This window comes from Wyeomyia smithii, chromosome 1 (assembly GCF_029784165.1).
Source record: "Wyeomyia smithii strain HCP4-BCI-WySm-NY-G18 chromosome 1, ASM2978416v1, whole genome shotgun sequence".
Classification (NCBI taxonomy): Eukaryota; Metazoa; Arthropoda; class Insecta; order Diptera; family Culicidae; genus Wyeomyia; species Wyeomyia smithii.
Genome location: NC_073694.1, coordinates 63,314,702 through 63,333,092, shown reverse-complemented (window position 1 = coordinate 63,333,092; position 18,391 = coordinate 63,314,702). Strand labels below are relative to the sequence as shown.

Sequence of the window (18,391 nt, the reverse complement as noted above, 5' to 3'; positions counted from 1 at the left end):
TTCTAACTCAGTCGATTAATGTTACTTTAATGGCTTTAAAGGCGGTGACGACAAACAAAAACGCTCATCCACGCTCCTCCATGTCAGTGACCGGAAAAGATTCAACACCTTCGAACAATCGGAAGTAATTAATCAGCCTAATCCGTTTCAGTTGCAAAGCAACTCTTACCTGTTGCCACTACGCAGCCGATCGAGGACACCCCTTCACCAAAACTGCATCTCCGCACCTTTTGCGCTATACCGTCTGTGCTTCCGGGCTTATCTGAACACGTTGCTTTATACGTTTAATCCGACAATGTTACCATAACTACAAACGTAAAATTAATTTCCCAATCCGCTCGATTGGGACCCCTTTTTTCGCAGTTGCAGTAGTACGTATACCCACCAGTAAGTATAATCAGCCGCACCACGCAAATCCGCTTAAACGACGCTCCAACACACAATGGTAATGATAGCAACAATAATAATAATGGGCACAACACAAAGAAGCCACAGTCAACAAGGGCTAGGAAAACCTGGAAAAGCTGCTTCCGAGCGGATCGACAGAAGTAATCCTATTTAATACATATATACATTTTTTTAAATCTTTCACTCCCTTGAGATTGAAACCATTCCGTCCAGAGCGTCCTGAATTTTCTCGACTCGTCGCGTTGAACAATGGCACCATTCAAGTGCACGTGTACCGAACAGGAAACAATATGCGTCTGATTATTCGCTTTTGCTTGCCTGTCGTCATTGTGCCGTTCAGTTGGTAATTGAATGCAGCATGCATATAGCAGGACACTTTCCTAACGGGCGCACGAAATTTACCGTCACGCAATTAGACAGTTCCGCGTGGCGAGCAAAATGGAAAATAGGAACTTGGAAGATGCACGCTAACGAGACACTTCCGGTTCGATTGTTACCCGGAAGATCAGATCAGTCATCAGTTGGGAAAATCGGAAACAATGCAAAATAAGAACGTACGCTTTTTTATTGTTCCCGTAGATGTTGTTGTTGTTGTTGTTGTCGTCATCGTCCTTGTCGATTTGGCTCTTGTGGGAAGTCGATTGTGCTTGTAGTTTGATTTTGGTTTCGGGGAGATTGGTTGATTGGTTTTTTTCTTGTGAAGTACATTTATTTTACCGATTTTCTTTGCTTCATCGTTTTTGCTTATATCTATAAATAGGATACAATTAGGACGATTTGGATCGCTAGTTTTCAACAGTAGGGTCTGCCGGTGGTAATGGGGTGATGTTTAGATGAACTTGCCGAAATGGAAATCTATGTACAATCGGAGGGGTGTGAGAGTTGTTGAATTAATCTGCTGGTGAGAGATGACATGTAATGTGGGGAATTGAATTCTTTTTTCTTGTTTTTCTTTATTGTGGTATTTAGAGCAAGTTTATGCAAATACTACAAGTCTTTCATTTCAATGCTATTGTGATTGATTTGGCTAAAAACGAAACTTGAACCACTCTATTATTCATCCTGATCTGGTATAGGTACCTACTGAAGTCTAAAAACGAACGTTGTAACTGAACACTAAGGAAACCAAGAAATAAAAAATACTTCGGTTTCCTGCAAGATTTCACACGGAATGGCAGTCGCTATATTCCTGTGCACATGCAATCTATTTAATTTATTTCCGCCTGGTCTTGGGCTTTTTACAATTTTACGTTTGGAACACGTAAACTACTTTTTCAATTGCTTAAATAAAGGGTTTCATCATTCATCATCAATAAGTTCGGAAAAAAACAGATTAATACACTTAAGGTTTATGAATTGGAATTATATTATTTTGCGAAAATGCTAGAGGGCAATAAAATATCTCTGATATGGTGTAGAATGAAACTATCGTCTGGAAAATTGAAAGAGCAAACAAAATATTTTTTTGTTCAAAAGGCTGGTAAAAAATATATCTGTAGAACCATATATAACGAAGTTGTTTGGACCCATGCTCAAGAACATTTAGAAATCAATCAGGGTTGATTTGAAAATCAATTTGTGCATTTAACCCTCTAGTGCCCAATGCCGCCATTTGGCGGGCTTCAGTCGAAGTTCTGGAAAGCTTCAATAAATACTTAAAAAGTATTTACAATGGTTCATAGTGATTTTACCGAAGCCCGTCTAGAAATTAACTTGGGCACTAGAGGGTTAACTAAGTTTTAAGAATTGAAAAATAATTTCTTTTGATTTTTTGTAGTAGTTGTCTTTCTTCAGATTTACTATTCTCTTATCTTCTTCATCGACCTCATTTTGAATTATCTCGCAAGTTACTGGGGGTCTAGTGTGGTGAAGGAATCATCCATTTTCACACAAGTTGAAAAATCGTTATTTGGTGTTTACCTGACTCGTACATTTGAGTACGGTATTCGTAACCAATTTTGTTTCCTATCCTGTGTACTGGCGAGTCAATTTGCGATACCCTTAAGGCGCAAAAACCGTACAACCATGCCGTACAGTTGTGTCCTGCTATTGGTGTGAAATAAGCCTCGGAGGTGAAAGAGGAGAGTCACATTATGTATTGCTACCACAGCACCTTCGCAATAAGAATATTGGAAAGGAATAAAATTCAGAATTTTAAATGATGCATAGCCAACACAGTTGGTCATATCATCCGTAGTGCTAGGTCAAGCTTATATTTGTGGACGAGCCTTCGTGGCTACGGCCTTTTTTACTTTTCAAATCACTTGCTACACGCAAAAGTTCAAGCTCTAATTAACCAATATGTCCTCTTAAAACGAAAAAAAAAAATGCTCTGAGTTCGCACAAAAAATATGTGAAATATAATATCTCTGTATCATACACACATCGATCAGAATATGTATCTTACACTCAAAAATTGTGATGTTTTTCGATAAACTTCGGTTTCGGACGAACGAACAGTTTTGGGTGTTCAAAAAACCGTGGTTCATTTTCGTAAGCCCGGAACACCTAAAAACACGGCCCGCAGTCAAAACAGTCGTTATTGATGTATTTTGCCACAGAATTACCCAACTGAAAGCTGAAGCCAAGGAGAACAACATTAGCCTCCAAACTTAAGTCACTGTAGACGGCGACGAGCTTGAGGTGGTCGGCGAGTTCGTACATTTGGGGTCCATTGGTGACCGCCGACAATAACCCCAGCAAAGAGATCCAAAAACGCATCCAGGCTGGAAATCGTGCCTACTTTTCACTTCGGAAGATATTTCGATCGAGTCGAGTGCAACGACGCACGAAGTTAATGCTGTACAAGACCCTGATAAGACCGATAGTCCTTAACAGAATCGAGACAACAATGCTTCTCGCAGAGGACCTTAACGCCCTTGGAGTTCTCGAAAGGAAGGTGTTGCGGACTATCTACGGCGGAGTACAGACGGACAACGGAGAATGGCGACGGCGCATGAGCCACGAGCTGCACGCGCTACTTGGAGAGAACCCCATTGTACACCTGGCGAAAGGCAATAGGTTGTGGTGGGCCAGTCACGTCGTAAGGATGCCGGACGACAACCCTGCGTAATTACTTCTCTTCACCAACCCTGCTGGCACCCGAAATACAGGGGCGCTGCGTTCACGATGACTCGACCAGATCAAAGGAGACTTGCGGGTGATAAGACGCCTTGGGAAATGGCGAAACACAACCCAAAACCGAACAACATGGTGACAACTTCTTGATACAGCGTGAGCCACCACGGCTCTCGTCTGATTGGTAAGGTAAGGTATGCCACAGAAATAAATGACGCTGGTACCAGCGGTACCAGTATTCGGCCATTTTAGGTTGTGTTCCGGAAACCGGAAGTCACCATCTTGGAATTCAAGATGGCGTCTGGGATCGTTTTCAGGTTACTTGGCATCATTTCGATTCCGAAATAACTCATATGGGGTGGTATTGGTCAATTATTACTGTTTACCGCAAACCGGTAGTCACTATCTTTAATTCAAAAATAACGTCTGAAGTTGATTTTTTGATCTCAGAGCATCAATTCAATTCCGAAAATACCAGTATTGGTTGGTATTCAACCATTTTGGTTGTTTTTCGGAAACTGGAAGTCGCTTTTTTGGAATCTAATATGGCATCTGGGGTCGTTTTCGGCTCTCTGTGTATCACCCCGGTTCCGAAAATAAATTTTAATAATTCGTTACTATGATCTCTAGAAGCCCCAGTGGAATCTCTTCTGGAAGGTCCATTTTTGGAATATATCACCAAAACACCCAAACATATCCTCAAAAAACCGAAGTAAGGAAATTATTTCGGGCCACCGCTCAAACGCAGCTAAAAAGAATCAGTGCCAAACCAGCGGAAAACCATTAACTTTTTAAGCATAGTGTAATAAATACACTGTTCATACAGTGCGAACTTTTGCCCCGTAAACTGCGTACTTTTGCCCGCTGGGTAAAAGTTTGCATCTGAGGTAAAAGTTCACATCTGAGTATTTTTTCTAAAAAGTGAAATTCTCATGCTACAAACAAAATTCGAAAAACTCTGGTAATACATTTTGAAGGCGAAATGTTCATGTACCGCTTAGAAACAAAACCGAAGTTTATGATAATTGTTAGCAATAGTTCTGTTGCAAGAACAATTAAGTGCGTACTTTTGCCCCTCACTACTCTACTAAGGTATAGTACATCGTCACCTGTGAGATTATTTTCACAAACACCACAGAGAACAGACCTTCATCTTTATATGAAGAAAAATTGAAAGTCGTGTGTAAAAATTTGAATCAATATACCTTTTTTTCTGTGTGGACTCATCTCTGCGACCAGAGATTAGATCTATTGTGATATTGCCCAGGTGTTTTCTGTACTTCGCACTTCATATTATTAGAAGTAGCACTATTGTGAGTGATACGCTTATTATTTATATTCGTGCTTGTGTGTAAGCTTTACCTTTCCATTTAAAGCTTAACAATATCGCCTAATTACAATACCCTGGAGAGAATTTTCATACGTCACTCACACCAGTTTTTTTAGTAGGGACTTATTTTTGTTAGAGGGAGAGTCAACAGGGGTACTGTAGACTTCAAATTGAAGAACGGGTCCGTGGTATAAAGCTTGAGAATAAACCCATGCTAAAGTCTTTTGACAACCAAATGGCCTGATTTTACTAAGATTCGAACCAACGACCACCCGCTTACCAAAGCGGACTCTGTAACCTTGCGGCCAGGAAGCTCCCATCAAAATACGTTAAAACACTAACAACATCTGTCTTGTAGTGTCTCACCCAAGTAACAAAACTGGTTTTATCAAAGATTCACAGCGCTGTTTGAAAATAAAATGAACGTCTGTTCCCTGTGCAAACATTATCATGTTAGTTATGGAAAAACTTCAGTTTCAGTCCTCTCAATCACACTGAACATTTTTTCCGTAACCAGTATCTTGCATGTCACACAGCATAACTTGTGCACTATAGAGTTTGCATGCAAGTTTCTGATTCCGGAAAAAATTGTTTAGTATGATTTAGAGTGCAACGAATTTCGCTTCGTTATAGTTTCTAGTATTAATTTTCATTATGTAAGAAGTTAAAATTGTATTCCATATCTTGTTTAGTTAATTTAATGTATTTTTGGATGTCTTGAGGTTGATGAATATCTTCTTTTGACAACTAATGCTTAAGCCGAAGAGCCACTTTACAGGAAAATGAACCTCTAGGTAATGATATATTGAATGTATAAATTGTGTAACTGTTTCTACAAAAAAATTTTTGGTCTTAATTCACTTGTAGAGCCTCCTTAAAGGATAGAGATTATTCGAAACGCCGGTGATAGAGGAAAATATCGTTTTCTTTTCACATTTTAAAGACTGCACCGAAAGAAATTCCTCTCTAGATTTTTAATTTCACAACTCTTTAGAAAACAACTTTCTTTGCCCCAAGTGAATCGAAACAACTAGGAAGTATAGCAACAGGTCAACATTCCATGTTAGCGTTACTAACCTAGGTGTTTGTGACCGGAAAGTGAATAATAACAATACTAGTTTACGTTCCGATAATTCTCATCGAAATCGATTATGTCTAAATAGCATGTTGATAAGTCTTTGTTTAGTGTAGCTGTCATGATTCGTTATACTGCATTATAAAATATACTGCAATCCATTCTCAGACTCTATGTGACAGAATATACACTATTATCAAGATCAAATTCTTTTACACCGTGTACAATATATTCCCATACATTTTTTATATCATTGTTGTGATAAATTGGTAGCACATACGCACAAATATGTATTGGTGTAATTTTGTACCATGTTCACACAGACTATTCAAGATGCAGTTTGTTCCCTTTCATTAAGTGTCCATTGTTTATCGACGATGAAACAATTTCGTGCCGAAGTGACAAAATGGTTTTTGGAAGGTGAGCGCCCAGGCCATATTTTCAAAATCCTGAAAAACCTGAGAGTAAAGCGTGATTATATCTATCGGACCATTAGAAGGTACCGTGACACTTCCTCACTGGATGACCGGAAGAGGTCCGGTCGGTCACGTTCAGCTAGGACTAAGCGAGTGGTTAAGATCGTAAGAGAACGAAATGGCTAATGGCCGCTGATCTTAATGTTTCCAAATCAACCATACACAACGTGCTGAAGCAAGACCTGAGATGCCAAGCTTTCAAGAAACGTAAAGTTCACGGAGTATCAGCAGCTTCGAAGACAAAAAGGTACGAAAGAACTACTCTCCTACTATCTCGGCACGCCGGAAAAGAATTCATCTTTTCGGATAAAAAATTATTTGTTCTGCAACAGTCTCACAATGTCCAAAATGACAGATTGTGGGCCTATTCTTCGCAGAATATCCCGGACAGTGACAGAAACGTGCCTTGGTTCCAAAGTGCCGCTTCAGTGATGGTTTGGGGAGGTATTTGCAAGCGAGGGAAGCTACCGCTTGTTTTCATTGAGAAAGACGTTAAAATTAACGTTATTTATTGCAAAACGGAAATTTTGAAGAAAGTTGTAAAGCCAAGCGTAGATAGAATGTACGGAGAAGATAGGCTTTTCTCGGGATAAAAACGGGACAAATGGGTTTAAAAAACGGGACACTTGATAAAATTCATTTTTGAAAATTTTTACCAACCAAAGCATTCACACAATTATTTATTGCTTTGATGAACTTGTCCGATCCTGAAGAATGTGATTTTTTGCAATAAGTTTCTGAAATTTGTCACATGATGATCGAAATTTTGACCAACAATTATCATGGTCTGAATTTTCAGTCGCGACTTTTTCATAAATTCACGATAGGGAATGGGAATGATAGGGGCGGTACTGTCAGGAAGACACAAAACTTACTCAGTAATATTAGAAAATCCTGGCTGCTTGGAAACTTATTTTCATTTAAGAAAATTTCAATGCGAAGCTCTATTTAAGATTTTTTCAAAGAGTATCCAAAAACGGTACAAAATGACAAAAAGACGGGAGGGTTAAAACAGTCGAAAAAACGGTACTATCCCGTTCAAAACGGTACGTCTGGTCAGCCTAGGAGAAGATCATTATGTGTTTCAACAGGGGGGCACCCTCTCACACAGCGAATCTGGTTTAGAACTGGTGTCAGAAAATTTGACCGACTTTTTGGCCAAAAATGAATAGCCTCCCAGTTCACCAGATCCGAATCCCTTGGATTATTTCGTATGGTCATACATGTTGTCGAAGATAAACGAGCAGAGGATACCTACATTGGCCCGATTCAGAACCGTAATCCTTCGTATATGGGACGAAATGCCCATGGAAGTCGTTCGTGCCGCCTTGAAATTGCACGAAATCTGCAAATGCATGACGAATCTGAAATCGGATACGTTTAAACCCAAAAGGCAAATCGTTTGTAATGACTGCCAGTCATTGACTGGTTTTATCGGAACGAGGATATCCACTTGAATTGTGCTTAAAACATCGTTAATTGTAATACAGGGTGAGGAATAATTATCCGTGGTTTTTGTTTCAGTGTATAACTAAGATTTGACAGATGTTGAAATGAGATTACCTATGCATGTGTAAACAAAACCACGAAATCTCCTTTGAAACAATGTTCATTAAGTGTCATAATGAAGTCAAGTCCATTACGCAGTGCGGTGATCGAGTTGTATAAACAAAAATAAAATCCCAACATCTCAAATTTGGTTCCATTTGCCTAGTTGGTTCTGAAGTTATGTAAAAGTTTGTGTTTCATTTTTATGGGAGCCTCCACATTTCCTTTACTTGTCTAATTTGGTTCTATTCATTAGCTCTCAAGTTAGGCAAAAATTTTGATGTGGGATAAGGGAGGGGTGTCGAACATGCACAGAAATATTTGTTGCTTCCAAAAACCTCAACATGCCAAATTTAGTTCCATATGCTTGATCAGTTCTTGAGTTATGCAAAAATTTGTGTTTCATTTGTATAGCAGCGCTTCCTTCTAGAGGAGGGAGGGGTCACAAATCAGCTTGTAAACCAGGTTTGTGAGAAAATGTTATTTTGTTTTCGGAAAAGTTTTATATCATTTGATTTTAAACTACTTTTCAAAACATAACTTTCTGATAGCTCTTGAAGTGGTTGAATTAGAACAATTTTGATTGAAGTGACTTAAAAAACAATCATTCTTATCTGCTTTTTCAGTTTCTAAGTAAGCTTATGGATCGCTTCTAGACCTAAAAACAAACTCCACTTTTGGTTAAACATAAAGATATCTTTTACGGGTGTAAAGCTATTAACGTTCTAATTTTGGAAATACGTCCTATTCAAATGTTGATATTTCTGAATGGGGCTAACGAAAAATATATCTTCTGTTTTCATTTGGAAGTGAAAATCGTGTGTTTCATCATGTTTAAAATGGAGATAAGTTATTTTTCTGAAACTGAAAAACTAAGTTTGAATCTGTTCATTTTTCTGAAAAAGGTATGTTTTGTACAGTATAGTTTATTATTTGGTTAAACTATTGTACATATTCTACGCTAAAGTTATAAATAAGCTATTTTAAGATAAGTTTCAGCAACGCAACATTTCCAGTTGGTCTCGAGATACGATGCTGGCCTAACAAGCCAGTCGTCGTGGGTTCGAGTCTCGACTCGGGAGAGACTGTTAGTGTCTGTAGGATCGCTAGCCCCGCAGTCGTCCTGTACATTAACTAGTTGACTACGAAGTCTGTGTTCAAGGTTAAGTTCCGAAACGGAATGTAGGACCAAGGCTTTGCTTTTTTTAGCTACGCAACGAAATAAAAAATTGTATCGTGTAGCGGGCTTGAAAGAAGGACAAATAAATTCATCTCTTGTCAGATAGCAGGAGTGCAGCACTCTTAGCCACGCAACAGTGAATCGGTATTGTGAGCTCTAAGATACTGGTGATTATCAACAATAACTACTGCTCGTTCCCAATGAAATTAAGCAAACGAGATGCATATTTCAGTTAGTTTCGAACATAACACGAAAACGTGAATTCAGCAGTCATAAATCGTATTCCACTGTTTCATGTGAAAGTTACTTTGCATTCCATGAAATGGCATCTTTGGCAGATGCCATTACACATTGATATTATTTTACACAATTGGTTTGTTTAGCTTCCCACGGATTTTTAACTTTTATATATCAGCTAAAAAGTGTAATTTTCTGCGCAAAACGTTTTTTTTTTTAAATTTATATCATTGTCCTTTGATTTTTGAATGATGAATAAAAATCGCTCCAAATCGCTTCAATGACAGTTGGTATATGGGCGAATTGTCATTGTAGCGATTTCGAGCAGATTTCGAGCAGTTTTGATTCGTGATTTAAAAATTGAAGGACAACGATAGAAATTTTTTGAAAATCACATTTTGCTTAAAAATTGCAGCTCTTTCAGATGATATGAAAAACTGATACAGATAAACAACCCAATTGGAATTAGGTTTCATAGTACCATTCTATCTCGATTATTCGGAATTTTCGACTCGATTACATTCGTCAACACAGGTGCCCTGCAAAAGCTCAACCAGAAACAAATGAAAGATTATAGCTATTCAACCACTAGGAATGGTTGCTTTAACGTTATGTTTACGAGGAAACTCATTCAAGTCTCTGAAAAACCTAAATTAACCCACCTAGCGGTCAGATCCAGCCTTTCTCATTCAAACTTTTTTTTATAAAAATAGATTTACTTGAACGCTTCAATCCAATAAATGTATATTCACTCTTTAGGTTATAAAATATTTATATTGCAATCTATACATATAAAAATGCAGTACAGTCTGTCTGTCTGTCTGAACCATATAGGCTCGAAAACTACCGAGCCGATCGAAGTGAAAATTTGTATGTAGGGGTTTTTGGTGCCGATAAAGGTTCCTATGATAGTTTGAGACCCCTCCCTCTTCTGAAAGTGAGGGGTCCCATACAAATGAAACATAAATCTCTGCACAACTGAAGAGCAAACCAAGTAAATGAAACCGAAGTTGGCATGTGGATGTTTTAAGGGGTAAAAAATATGTTCATAATAGTTGGACGCCCCTCCCTTTTCTGGAATGGAGGGGTTCCATGCAAATGAAACACAAATTTCTGCACATCTCGAGAGCTAACCAACTAAATGGAACCAAATTTGGCAGGTGAATGTTTCTAGAGGTAACAAATATGTTCCATAATCGACCTCAGGCAACATTTTGGATTGTAAGATGGCAAATTCCGGTTTCTGGAAAACAGCCAAAAATGGCCGATTTCCACCCAATATAACAATATCCGGATCTAGAATGATACACAGGAGCTAAAATCGACCACAGATACCATTTTGAATTCTAAGATGACGACTTCCGGTTTTGGGTGTTATTCGATCATTTTCGGCTGTTTCCCAGGAACATGTGCTTCCTGAAGAGGGAGGGGCGACGAACCATTATGGACATATTTGTTACCTCTAAAATCATTCAACCAGAATGACCCAACCAGAGGCCAGAAATTATCTTAAATACCATTTTGAAATCCAAGATGGCGATTTCCGGTTTGTGTAAAACAGCCTAAAATAACCAAATACTATCCAATATGAGTATCTCTGGAACCAGAATGATGCAATGAGCTTACAATTGACCTCAGGCACCATTTTGAATTGCTGAATGGCAACTTCTATGAAACAGTCGAAAATGACTGAATAATACTCAATATGGATATTTCCGTAATCGAGATGATGCATAGAAATCAAACATTGACCCTGGACACCATTTTGAATTTGAAGACGACCAATTTTGTTTGTGGAAAACAACCAAAATAACTAAATACCTCCCAATATGGGTATTTCCGGTGTCAGATTGAAGCCAGAAAGTCTGCTGAAAATGAACGAATACCACACAATATGAATATATATTCAGATTTAAGGCGATGTACAGAAGCCAAAAGTCGAGGATGTTGTCATTTCGATGAAACCAATCATTTCAAACGATTTGTTATTTGATTTTGATCATATCCTATGGTCGATTCGTCGTGCATTTGCAGACTTTGAACACATCGCAAGGAATCAATGAATTTGGAATGTTCAAACAGTACGGTTCTACATTTGAATTATATTGAGGCCACATATTTCGATCAAAGCAGGTATAGTTTTAAATAGTCTTTGAATTTCTTTTCTTTCCATAACTTTCGAGCCACATATCAAATTATTATGAAGTTTGTAATTTGTGAGTTCGAGAGATGACTCGTTCGTATGACACTTGCTATGTTCAAATAAATCATGTAATCATTGAAATAATAGACTTTCGTTGTTTTATTAACAATTAAATACATAACGGTTGCTCAAGTTCGATTATAATCAAATGAAATGGGAACGTATAGGGTAGCCAAACTTTGAAACCACGTGTCCAATCATAATTCATCAGTTAACCCTTAACTAGCCCGCTCATCTGATAATAATATTGATCAAATCGGTTGTGTAGTTTCTGAGATAATGGAGTTTCGTGATTTTCACATTTCGGTACATTACAGACGAAGTTACAGTTTGATTACAGTAAAATTCAAAAGGGTGTTATGAGGCAGCTAGACTTATTAATTGACACTAATTTTGTTGAAATCAGGCCAGCCATCTCTGAGAAGAGTGAGTGAGTCCAAGTAGCCGTCGGAATATGTTCCTTTTCATAGCTGGATTTCACATCACACACACACACATACAGAAAATGCTCAGCTCGTCGAACTGAGTCGAGTGATATACGACATTCGGCCCTTGTGAGCACTTTTATACCTTTAGTTTTTGCAGTGATTGCTATACCTTTCTAGGAGAAAGGCAAATCGGTACTAGCCAGGGGCACCAACATTCATAGGAATGGTTGAATATCTATAATTTTCCATTTATCCCCGGTTTGAGCTTTTGGAATGCACTTTTTTCATTTTGTCGACCAGTTATATTCAGACTTTACACTCGATTATACGAAGTTTTCTTTTGCTTCTTAAATGTTTTTATTTTGGATGTAGTGGTTGTATTTTGGAGAATAAGAGGCTGTAAAGGGGACGTTCAGTATAACTATTGAAACTAGATTATCCGTTTACGCTCAAACTCATGAACTCAAATAAGTATATTCATTTCATGTTTGTCATATATTTTGTGGACTATATTCTAGAATTAGAATTGTCCAAAAACAATACTCTAAAATAGAACAAGCAACAAAACGAAAGTACACATAATAAAATAACCTTACTTTAATTATCAAAATAAAAGCTACTCTGCGTCGCCGTCGCGCTTGAGCTGATATCTCGCGTTGAGGAGTTATTCTGACGAATGACAGATGTACGTCTCAATTATAACTATTGCTAGTAACGGTTCAGGCAAAAAGAAAACCTGAAAGAATTGATAGAATCATGCTAATTGTTATTTTTGTTTTTCAAAAGAGTTCAGTGAATTCAACACACTAAGCGACACTTGAGCCAAGAAACGATTTAGCGTCACTACACTTTGATTATTGGCGAAGCGATTGGCGGCGATTTAAAGCATAGTTGGCAAACTTGAGAAAAATAAGTCTACCATTGTAACAATCCAATTGTGATAAGAAGTTCTTATGTAGAGTTAATCTTCAATTCAAATGGATCAAATTTCATTTCAGTTTATTGAAAAACAAATCTTTTGTGTGGGATGTACAAAATATATTCTAAGAAATAAAAGATAAGTTCAGTCGAGTCATCTCTCACCATCAAATCATATCCGCAGAAAAACAAACAAACGTAACAACTTCAGCAGACCCATGTTCACTAATCTTTTTAATTAGATTCGCCTTCCTTCACAGAGTTACAGTTAGCCTACATTCAGCGGCATTCCATTTTCCATCGAGATAAGAAAAATTCTATACAAACTACAACGGGTACCTACGCTACGCTAGACAAACGGTTAAGCCTCCGGACATGGGGTCCATTCTGTGTTCTACTTAGGTCTGCTGCTGCTGATGCTGCTTCTGCAACGCTTTCGGTAGTCCTACGGCAGACGTAGCGGCGGCTGCCGCTGCAGCCAGGCTGCCAAACGCTGCCAGTGGATGTTGATGCTGGTGGTGCTGAGGATGGTGAAGATGATGATGAGCTGGTGTGAAACCTGGTAGCGACGGTAGTTTAGTTTTCTTCTCCGGTGGCTCCGACGGTTGCGGTTGCGACGAGGAATTCACCGACGACGGTGAGCTGGCATCGTCTGGTCGGAGCAGGGACTCTACGTCAAACTGCCGCTTGCGGGAGAAGCTCTCCATAGCACCTTTGATGATGGCCACTTGCTGCTGCTCGATGGCGCTCGGATATGCGCAAACAGTCGCTGCAGCCACCGCGGCTGCCTGCGACAAGGGTTCCGTAGCGGTTGGCATATAAGCAGCCGGGTTCAGAACCGGCGACGAAGGAATTGCTGGGAAAAACTGCCTCGGGGAGCTGTTGTCGAAAATATCGTCATCCGATGTGAGTCCCATGTGGCGGCGAACTTTCCGCTGAGCTTTTCTACGTCGGAAATCCCCTTTTAGGAAGTCTTCCACATTTGCCGGATGGACGGCCCAGTAGTGGCCCTTACCGTGGGCCGACCGACCAGCTTTAATGAAACAGTCATTCAACGAGAGATTGTGTCGTATCGAGTTGCGCCAACCTGGACCACGACTACGAAAATAGCTGTAGTTGTCCAATATGTGCTGGTATATGTCAGACAGCACCAGCTTCCTTTCCGGGGAGCTTAGAATCGCAATCGCGATCAATCCAATATAGCTATACTGGGGCTTTGGTGCAGAGGACAGTTTACTGGCGTCGGCTAGCAAGGCAGTCGGACCGACCTCAGCCGGATTCGTCACATATACCGACGGCTTGAAAAACCGGGACAACGTTCTCGGATCGGCCACTATGTTTCCGTAATTGAAAAACTGATTCGTCCGAAAACGCTCCACCATTGCATAGTTGTACAGCTGCAAGCTGTACTGGTCGAATTGCACTAGATCGGCACAATTTAACATGGTTCTAAATCTTCCGTTTTCTTCCTCCACTGTCACTGATTGCCGTAATACCGTTTCAATAGAACTTTTCACTGCACTTTTCCTGCAGAAACTAACTTGCAAACGGGTTTCCCGACGCGTGCACGCGGATTGAGTAATTAACGAAAAAACAAATCTCTTTTGGCTTCTTCACCTTCCAGCGGAATAGCACACTACTGGCCTATCAAGCGCGCGATCGTTTTCGAGAGCACACACTTCTGGTCGGCAGCAAATCAAACATCTACTGACTCCCGAACTCCGGACTGGGCTGCTGGCAAGCAGTCTGCTCGCGTAAACACATTCCAAACAACGCGGCCAGACGTTTGATTTTCCCCTTGGCCTGTGGCGGTGGTGGCGGCGGCGGTGAACGAAGTAGGCAAAGATTTATATAAATATTTGCGCAAACAAGGCGAGCACCAATCGGAATGCTGCTAGCGGCTCGCTGGCCACTCCTCCCGGATGAGTAGCGGTGCGCCGATTGGCCCAGGCAGCCAATCAGACCCGCACAAACATTGCAGCGCTTGCTTTGTGCCCGAGCATCAGGCATCGATGTGATGACGGCGCGGCGACGGAGATGTTTTCAGCCCACGAGAAGCAGGAGAGAGAGGGAACGGGGCGCAAACAAGCAGCATGATTTATGTTTTGCGATCTGTACTCTCTGCTTGTTTTGTGTATATACACAACAACCAAGCTTCCACCAAAGCAAGCACAAACAACCCTCCTTAAAACGGTGCGCTTTGCTCTGGTATAGGTGCCTAACAACAGTTTCGGTTCTGCTTTGTAGCTGCTGCCTTAGTTGTTGTTGTTGTTGTTGCTGCTGCTGATGATGATGGTGTTGTTGCTGAGCTGTTTTTGTGGGGAAAGATCGCGTGGATGGATGGATGGATGGATGTTATAAGAAGCGCAAGTACGATTCACGGAACGATGACTGGCCGGTAAATGGAGGATTGGAGTGTGGTGCCAAAACGTGATAAATTATTTTAAAACACCTCAACCCAGGCAGGGCCGACGGTGGCAGTGTTGGCGAATGAGTTTGTTTTCGTTTGTTTTAGTTGAATGGCATTCAAATGCTGATTGATATTTTTGTGCAATTGGCATTATAATGAATTTGTTAGTCTAGGTACCTTTATTACGAACATTATGGTCATATTTTTTTAATCGTGTTGCTTATAATGAGAGGTATAAGAGTTGTGTCATCCATTGTGATTGATCTTGAAATACAAAGATGCTCACTGTCAAATGTTAAATGAACAAAAAAATAAAAAATCACAGGAAGGTTGTGTGTAAAGCCACGACCGCAAGGTTGAAGTAGAATACTTTTACAAGAAAGATAACCCGGCTGCTTGCGTGTCAGTCATTTCTTCTAGTAAATAAACGTTGACCGTTCATTGGCAGTATTGTAATTTCTCTTTGTTTAATATTTTAAATGAAGTTTTTGATTTGCCTTACCGTGGTGAAACGTTCAGCTCTTTTTAAGGCGAAGTAGAGCTATACATTTCAACACATTTCGTCTTGCCGAATCGCATCGCGCCGTTATTTGCGCTCTGCATAACCGTAGCCAAACACTGAGCGACGCAAACACGTAATAATAGTCAGAGTATGCATGTAGATGAAGATAATTAACTTTGGATTATAGCGCAAAACGAGAAAATATTAACTCTTCAAATAATCATTTGTGTTCTTCAAATTTCAGTTGTTTAATTTAATATCCGTTGTAATGTTTGTTTATTATCTAATGAAGCTCTTATATAGGCCAAATGATGCATTCCCAATTTATTAGGTCCATAACTCTGCCGACTGTGCTTGGGAAAGCAATCGTATAATGAGCAATCAGAGGTCGAATTTTGTGTTTTGACAAGGCTTCAGAATTTTCAATAGTAAAAAGGTTCGAATAATAAAATTGCAATTTCATGCATTTGGTAGGAAAGAAATCTTAGAAGATATTCTAATCGATTGCTGCAAAAACGAAGGAAATCCATCGAAAACTAACTGATTTATTAGCATTTTAAATTGGACATATTTCTCACTTTTTTCAGTTTTAGATTTTCATTTCACATCCCTATGTAGCCGAACTTCCTGAGAGAAGTATTCTACTTCAAAATGCAATCAGAACGTTTCGTGCTCTGTTATGCAGATATGACATTTAGATGAGGACTTACACACCAAATTTTATTTGCTGGAAACCAGCAAAATTTTGCTGATTTTTGGTGTGCTGTATTTCCAGCAATCTGTTCAGCGAAATTAAATTTGCTGATCAATCAGCAATACTCAATTGCATAAAAATGACAGATCGCTTGCTGTATGTTCAGTAAAACAAAATACTGTTTGCTGGTTAGCCAGTTATTGTTTTTGCTGGAGTTCAGCAAGATTTAATACCGCTTGCTGATTTGTCAGCAATAAAGTTTTTGCTGAACGTTCAGCATAGCGGAGTACATTTTGCTGATTTTACAGTTATTGTTATTTTTTGCTGAACGTCCACTGGTTAACTTTTTTACTGGTTAACCAGTAGGGGCCTGAACACCATGTTTTGTTCAGGCATAAGCTTTCGCCCACCTGCAGAATCATAGCCAAATTACAGTTGATATTTTTCATATTCTTTATTTTATTTTAACATTATCCAACTTAACTGTAATTTAACTATGAATGTGCGCGGGCGTAATAAAATGCTTAGACAGAATATGGTAGCACGCACTATTGAATTTTCTTTATGTACTTCCAATAATAACTGAAAATAAAACGAAAATAAAAATTACAGAACATTGTGAACGAACATTAAAAATGAATGAAACAATAGTTTGAACTAAAAAAAAATATTACGGTAAAAATTTTAAATTTTTATTTCAATTGTAAAAGGAAGCTGTTAGCGGTGGTTGTAGGTTTCGTTATCTTGAGTACAGTTGAAGTGAAAAAAAAGGTAAAAATTCGAGAGTGATGGCTCGAATTTCGTATTGAAGTAATAATGCGATTTGATCAAAGTAAAAAAAGTAATGGGTAATTCGGACCCCGCATAGAAAACGTTTTTTCCTATACGAACGTACCCTTCTCCTGAACTGTATATGGGGGCCTTCACAATTAGGACTGGGTTTTTCGTGGCTTTATACCTCTGAGCATACTGATCGACATCTTCTTCTGGCTGAAAATAGAGAATATTATTTGACTGTAAATTCAGTACATATTTTTTTCATCGAAGAAATAACATACATCAATCCACTCTACAATTCTCTCCAGAAGGTTATTAACTTTCTGTGAACCGTCATTTGTCCGCTTCGCGCCGCGTGATGGATTTTTTTCCTTTGCGGATGAAATCTAAAAAAAAAACAAATTAATTTGGATTAATGCGTTTTTTTAAATAAACATAACGGTGACTTACGATCCGGTATTGTTGAGTGTAGGTGGGCAAATCTATTGGTATCTTTGATCTGCAATGAATCTAGTTCACCTTCGATGTTGGGATTAGCGGATGGAAACATGTCATTAAAATCCAAGTTAATCTATATGAAGACACATGACTAATAAAAATAGAAAAAAAATCTCACTTCAAAATTACCAAGGCTCCTCTGAACGCCGTAGAAAGTGGGAACATTTCCAACATTAGCTCGGGTTCGGTAACTTTTCTGCGATGCTCTTGGCGAATTTTGAAGGTCTTTATCCAGTTTGCTCGTATCATCTCTAGTGATTCGTCGGATGGCACGATGAATTTAAGGTTTTCAACGTAAAAATAACAAATATTAAAATGCGAAAGAAAGTAAACGAAAAATTGCCCGCAAATTTTAATTGGAATTTCAATTTTTTTTAATTATTAATTTTTTCGGAAAAGTTTCTTTTCTGTTTCGCTTACGCTGTAAAACTTCTAATTTGTATGTACGTTCAAACATCTCCTCACGTTTTGTTTGCAACTTTGTGAACTTCTAGTTTTTAAGGTACGAATTCAAATACATATGAAAAAACAAAAACTGTATAATCAAGAAAAAGGAATAGTTTTCCTCATTGAAATAACTTTAAAAAATTAAAAAAGAATTAAGATATCATTCTTTAGGACGCATAGAT

General features: G+C 38.9%; 1 protein-coding gene and 1 long non-coding RNA gene across 2 annotated transcripts; both read right to left on the bottom strand.

The window, feature by feature from the left end:
- LOC129733917 (fork head domain-containing protein FD5) lies at positions 1-14,641 on the bottom strand. Its single transcript, XM_055695537.1, has one exon. It carries the CDS (start codon positions 14,324-14,326, stop codon positions 13,280-13,282), a length of 1,047 nt encoding a protein of 348 aa, XP_055551512.1. The 5' UTR covers positions 14,327-14,641; the 3' UTR covers positions 1-13,279.
- A 2,791-nt stretch (positions 14,642-17,432) lies between these two features.
- Positions 17,433-17,737, bottom strand: LOC129718650 (uncharacterized). The gene is made up of 3 exons (XR_008726986.1): positions 17,715-17,737; positions 17,546-17,650; positions 17,433-17,477 (listed from the first exon to the last, which is right to left on the bottom strand). It is a non-coding gene; the product is annotated as an uncharacterized LOC129718650 (long non-coding RNA).
- Positions 17,738-18,391: the final 654 nt, after the last annotated feature.

What these genes read in the sequence shown, in the direction of transcription:
- LOC129733917 (XM_055695537.1), bottom strand. Translation starts at nt 14,326, where the DNA reads ATGTTAAATTGTGCCGATCTAGTGCAATTCGACCAGTACAGCTTGCAG.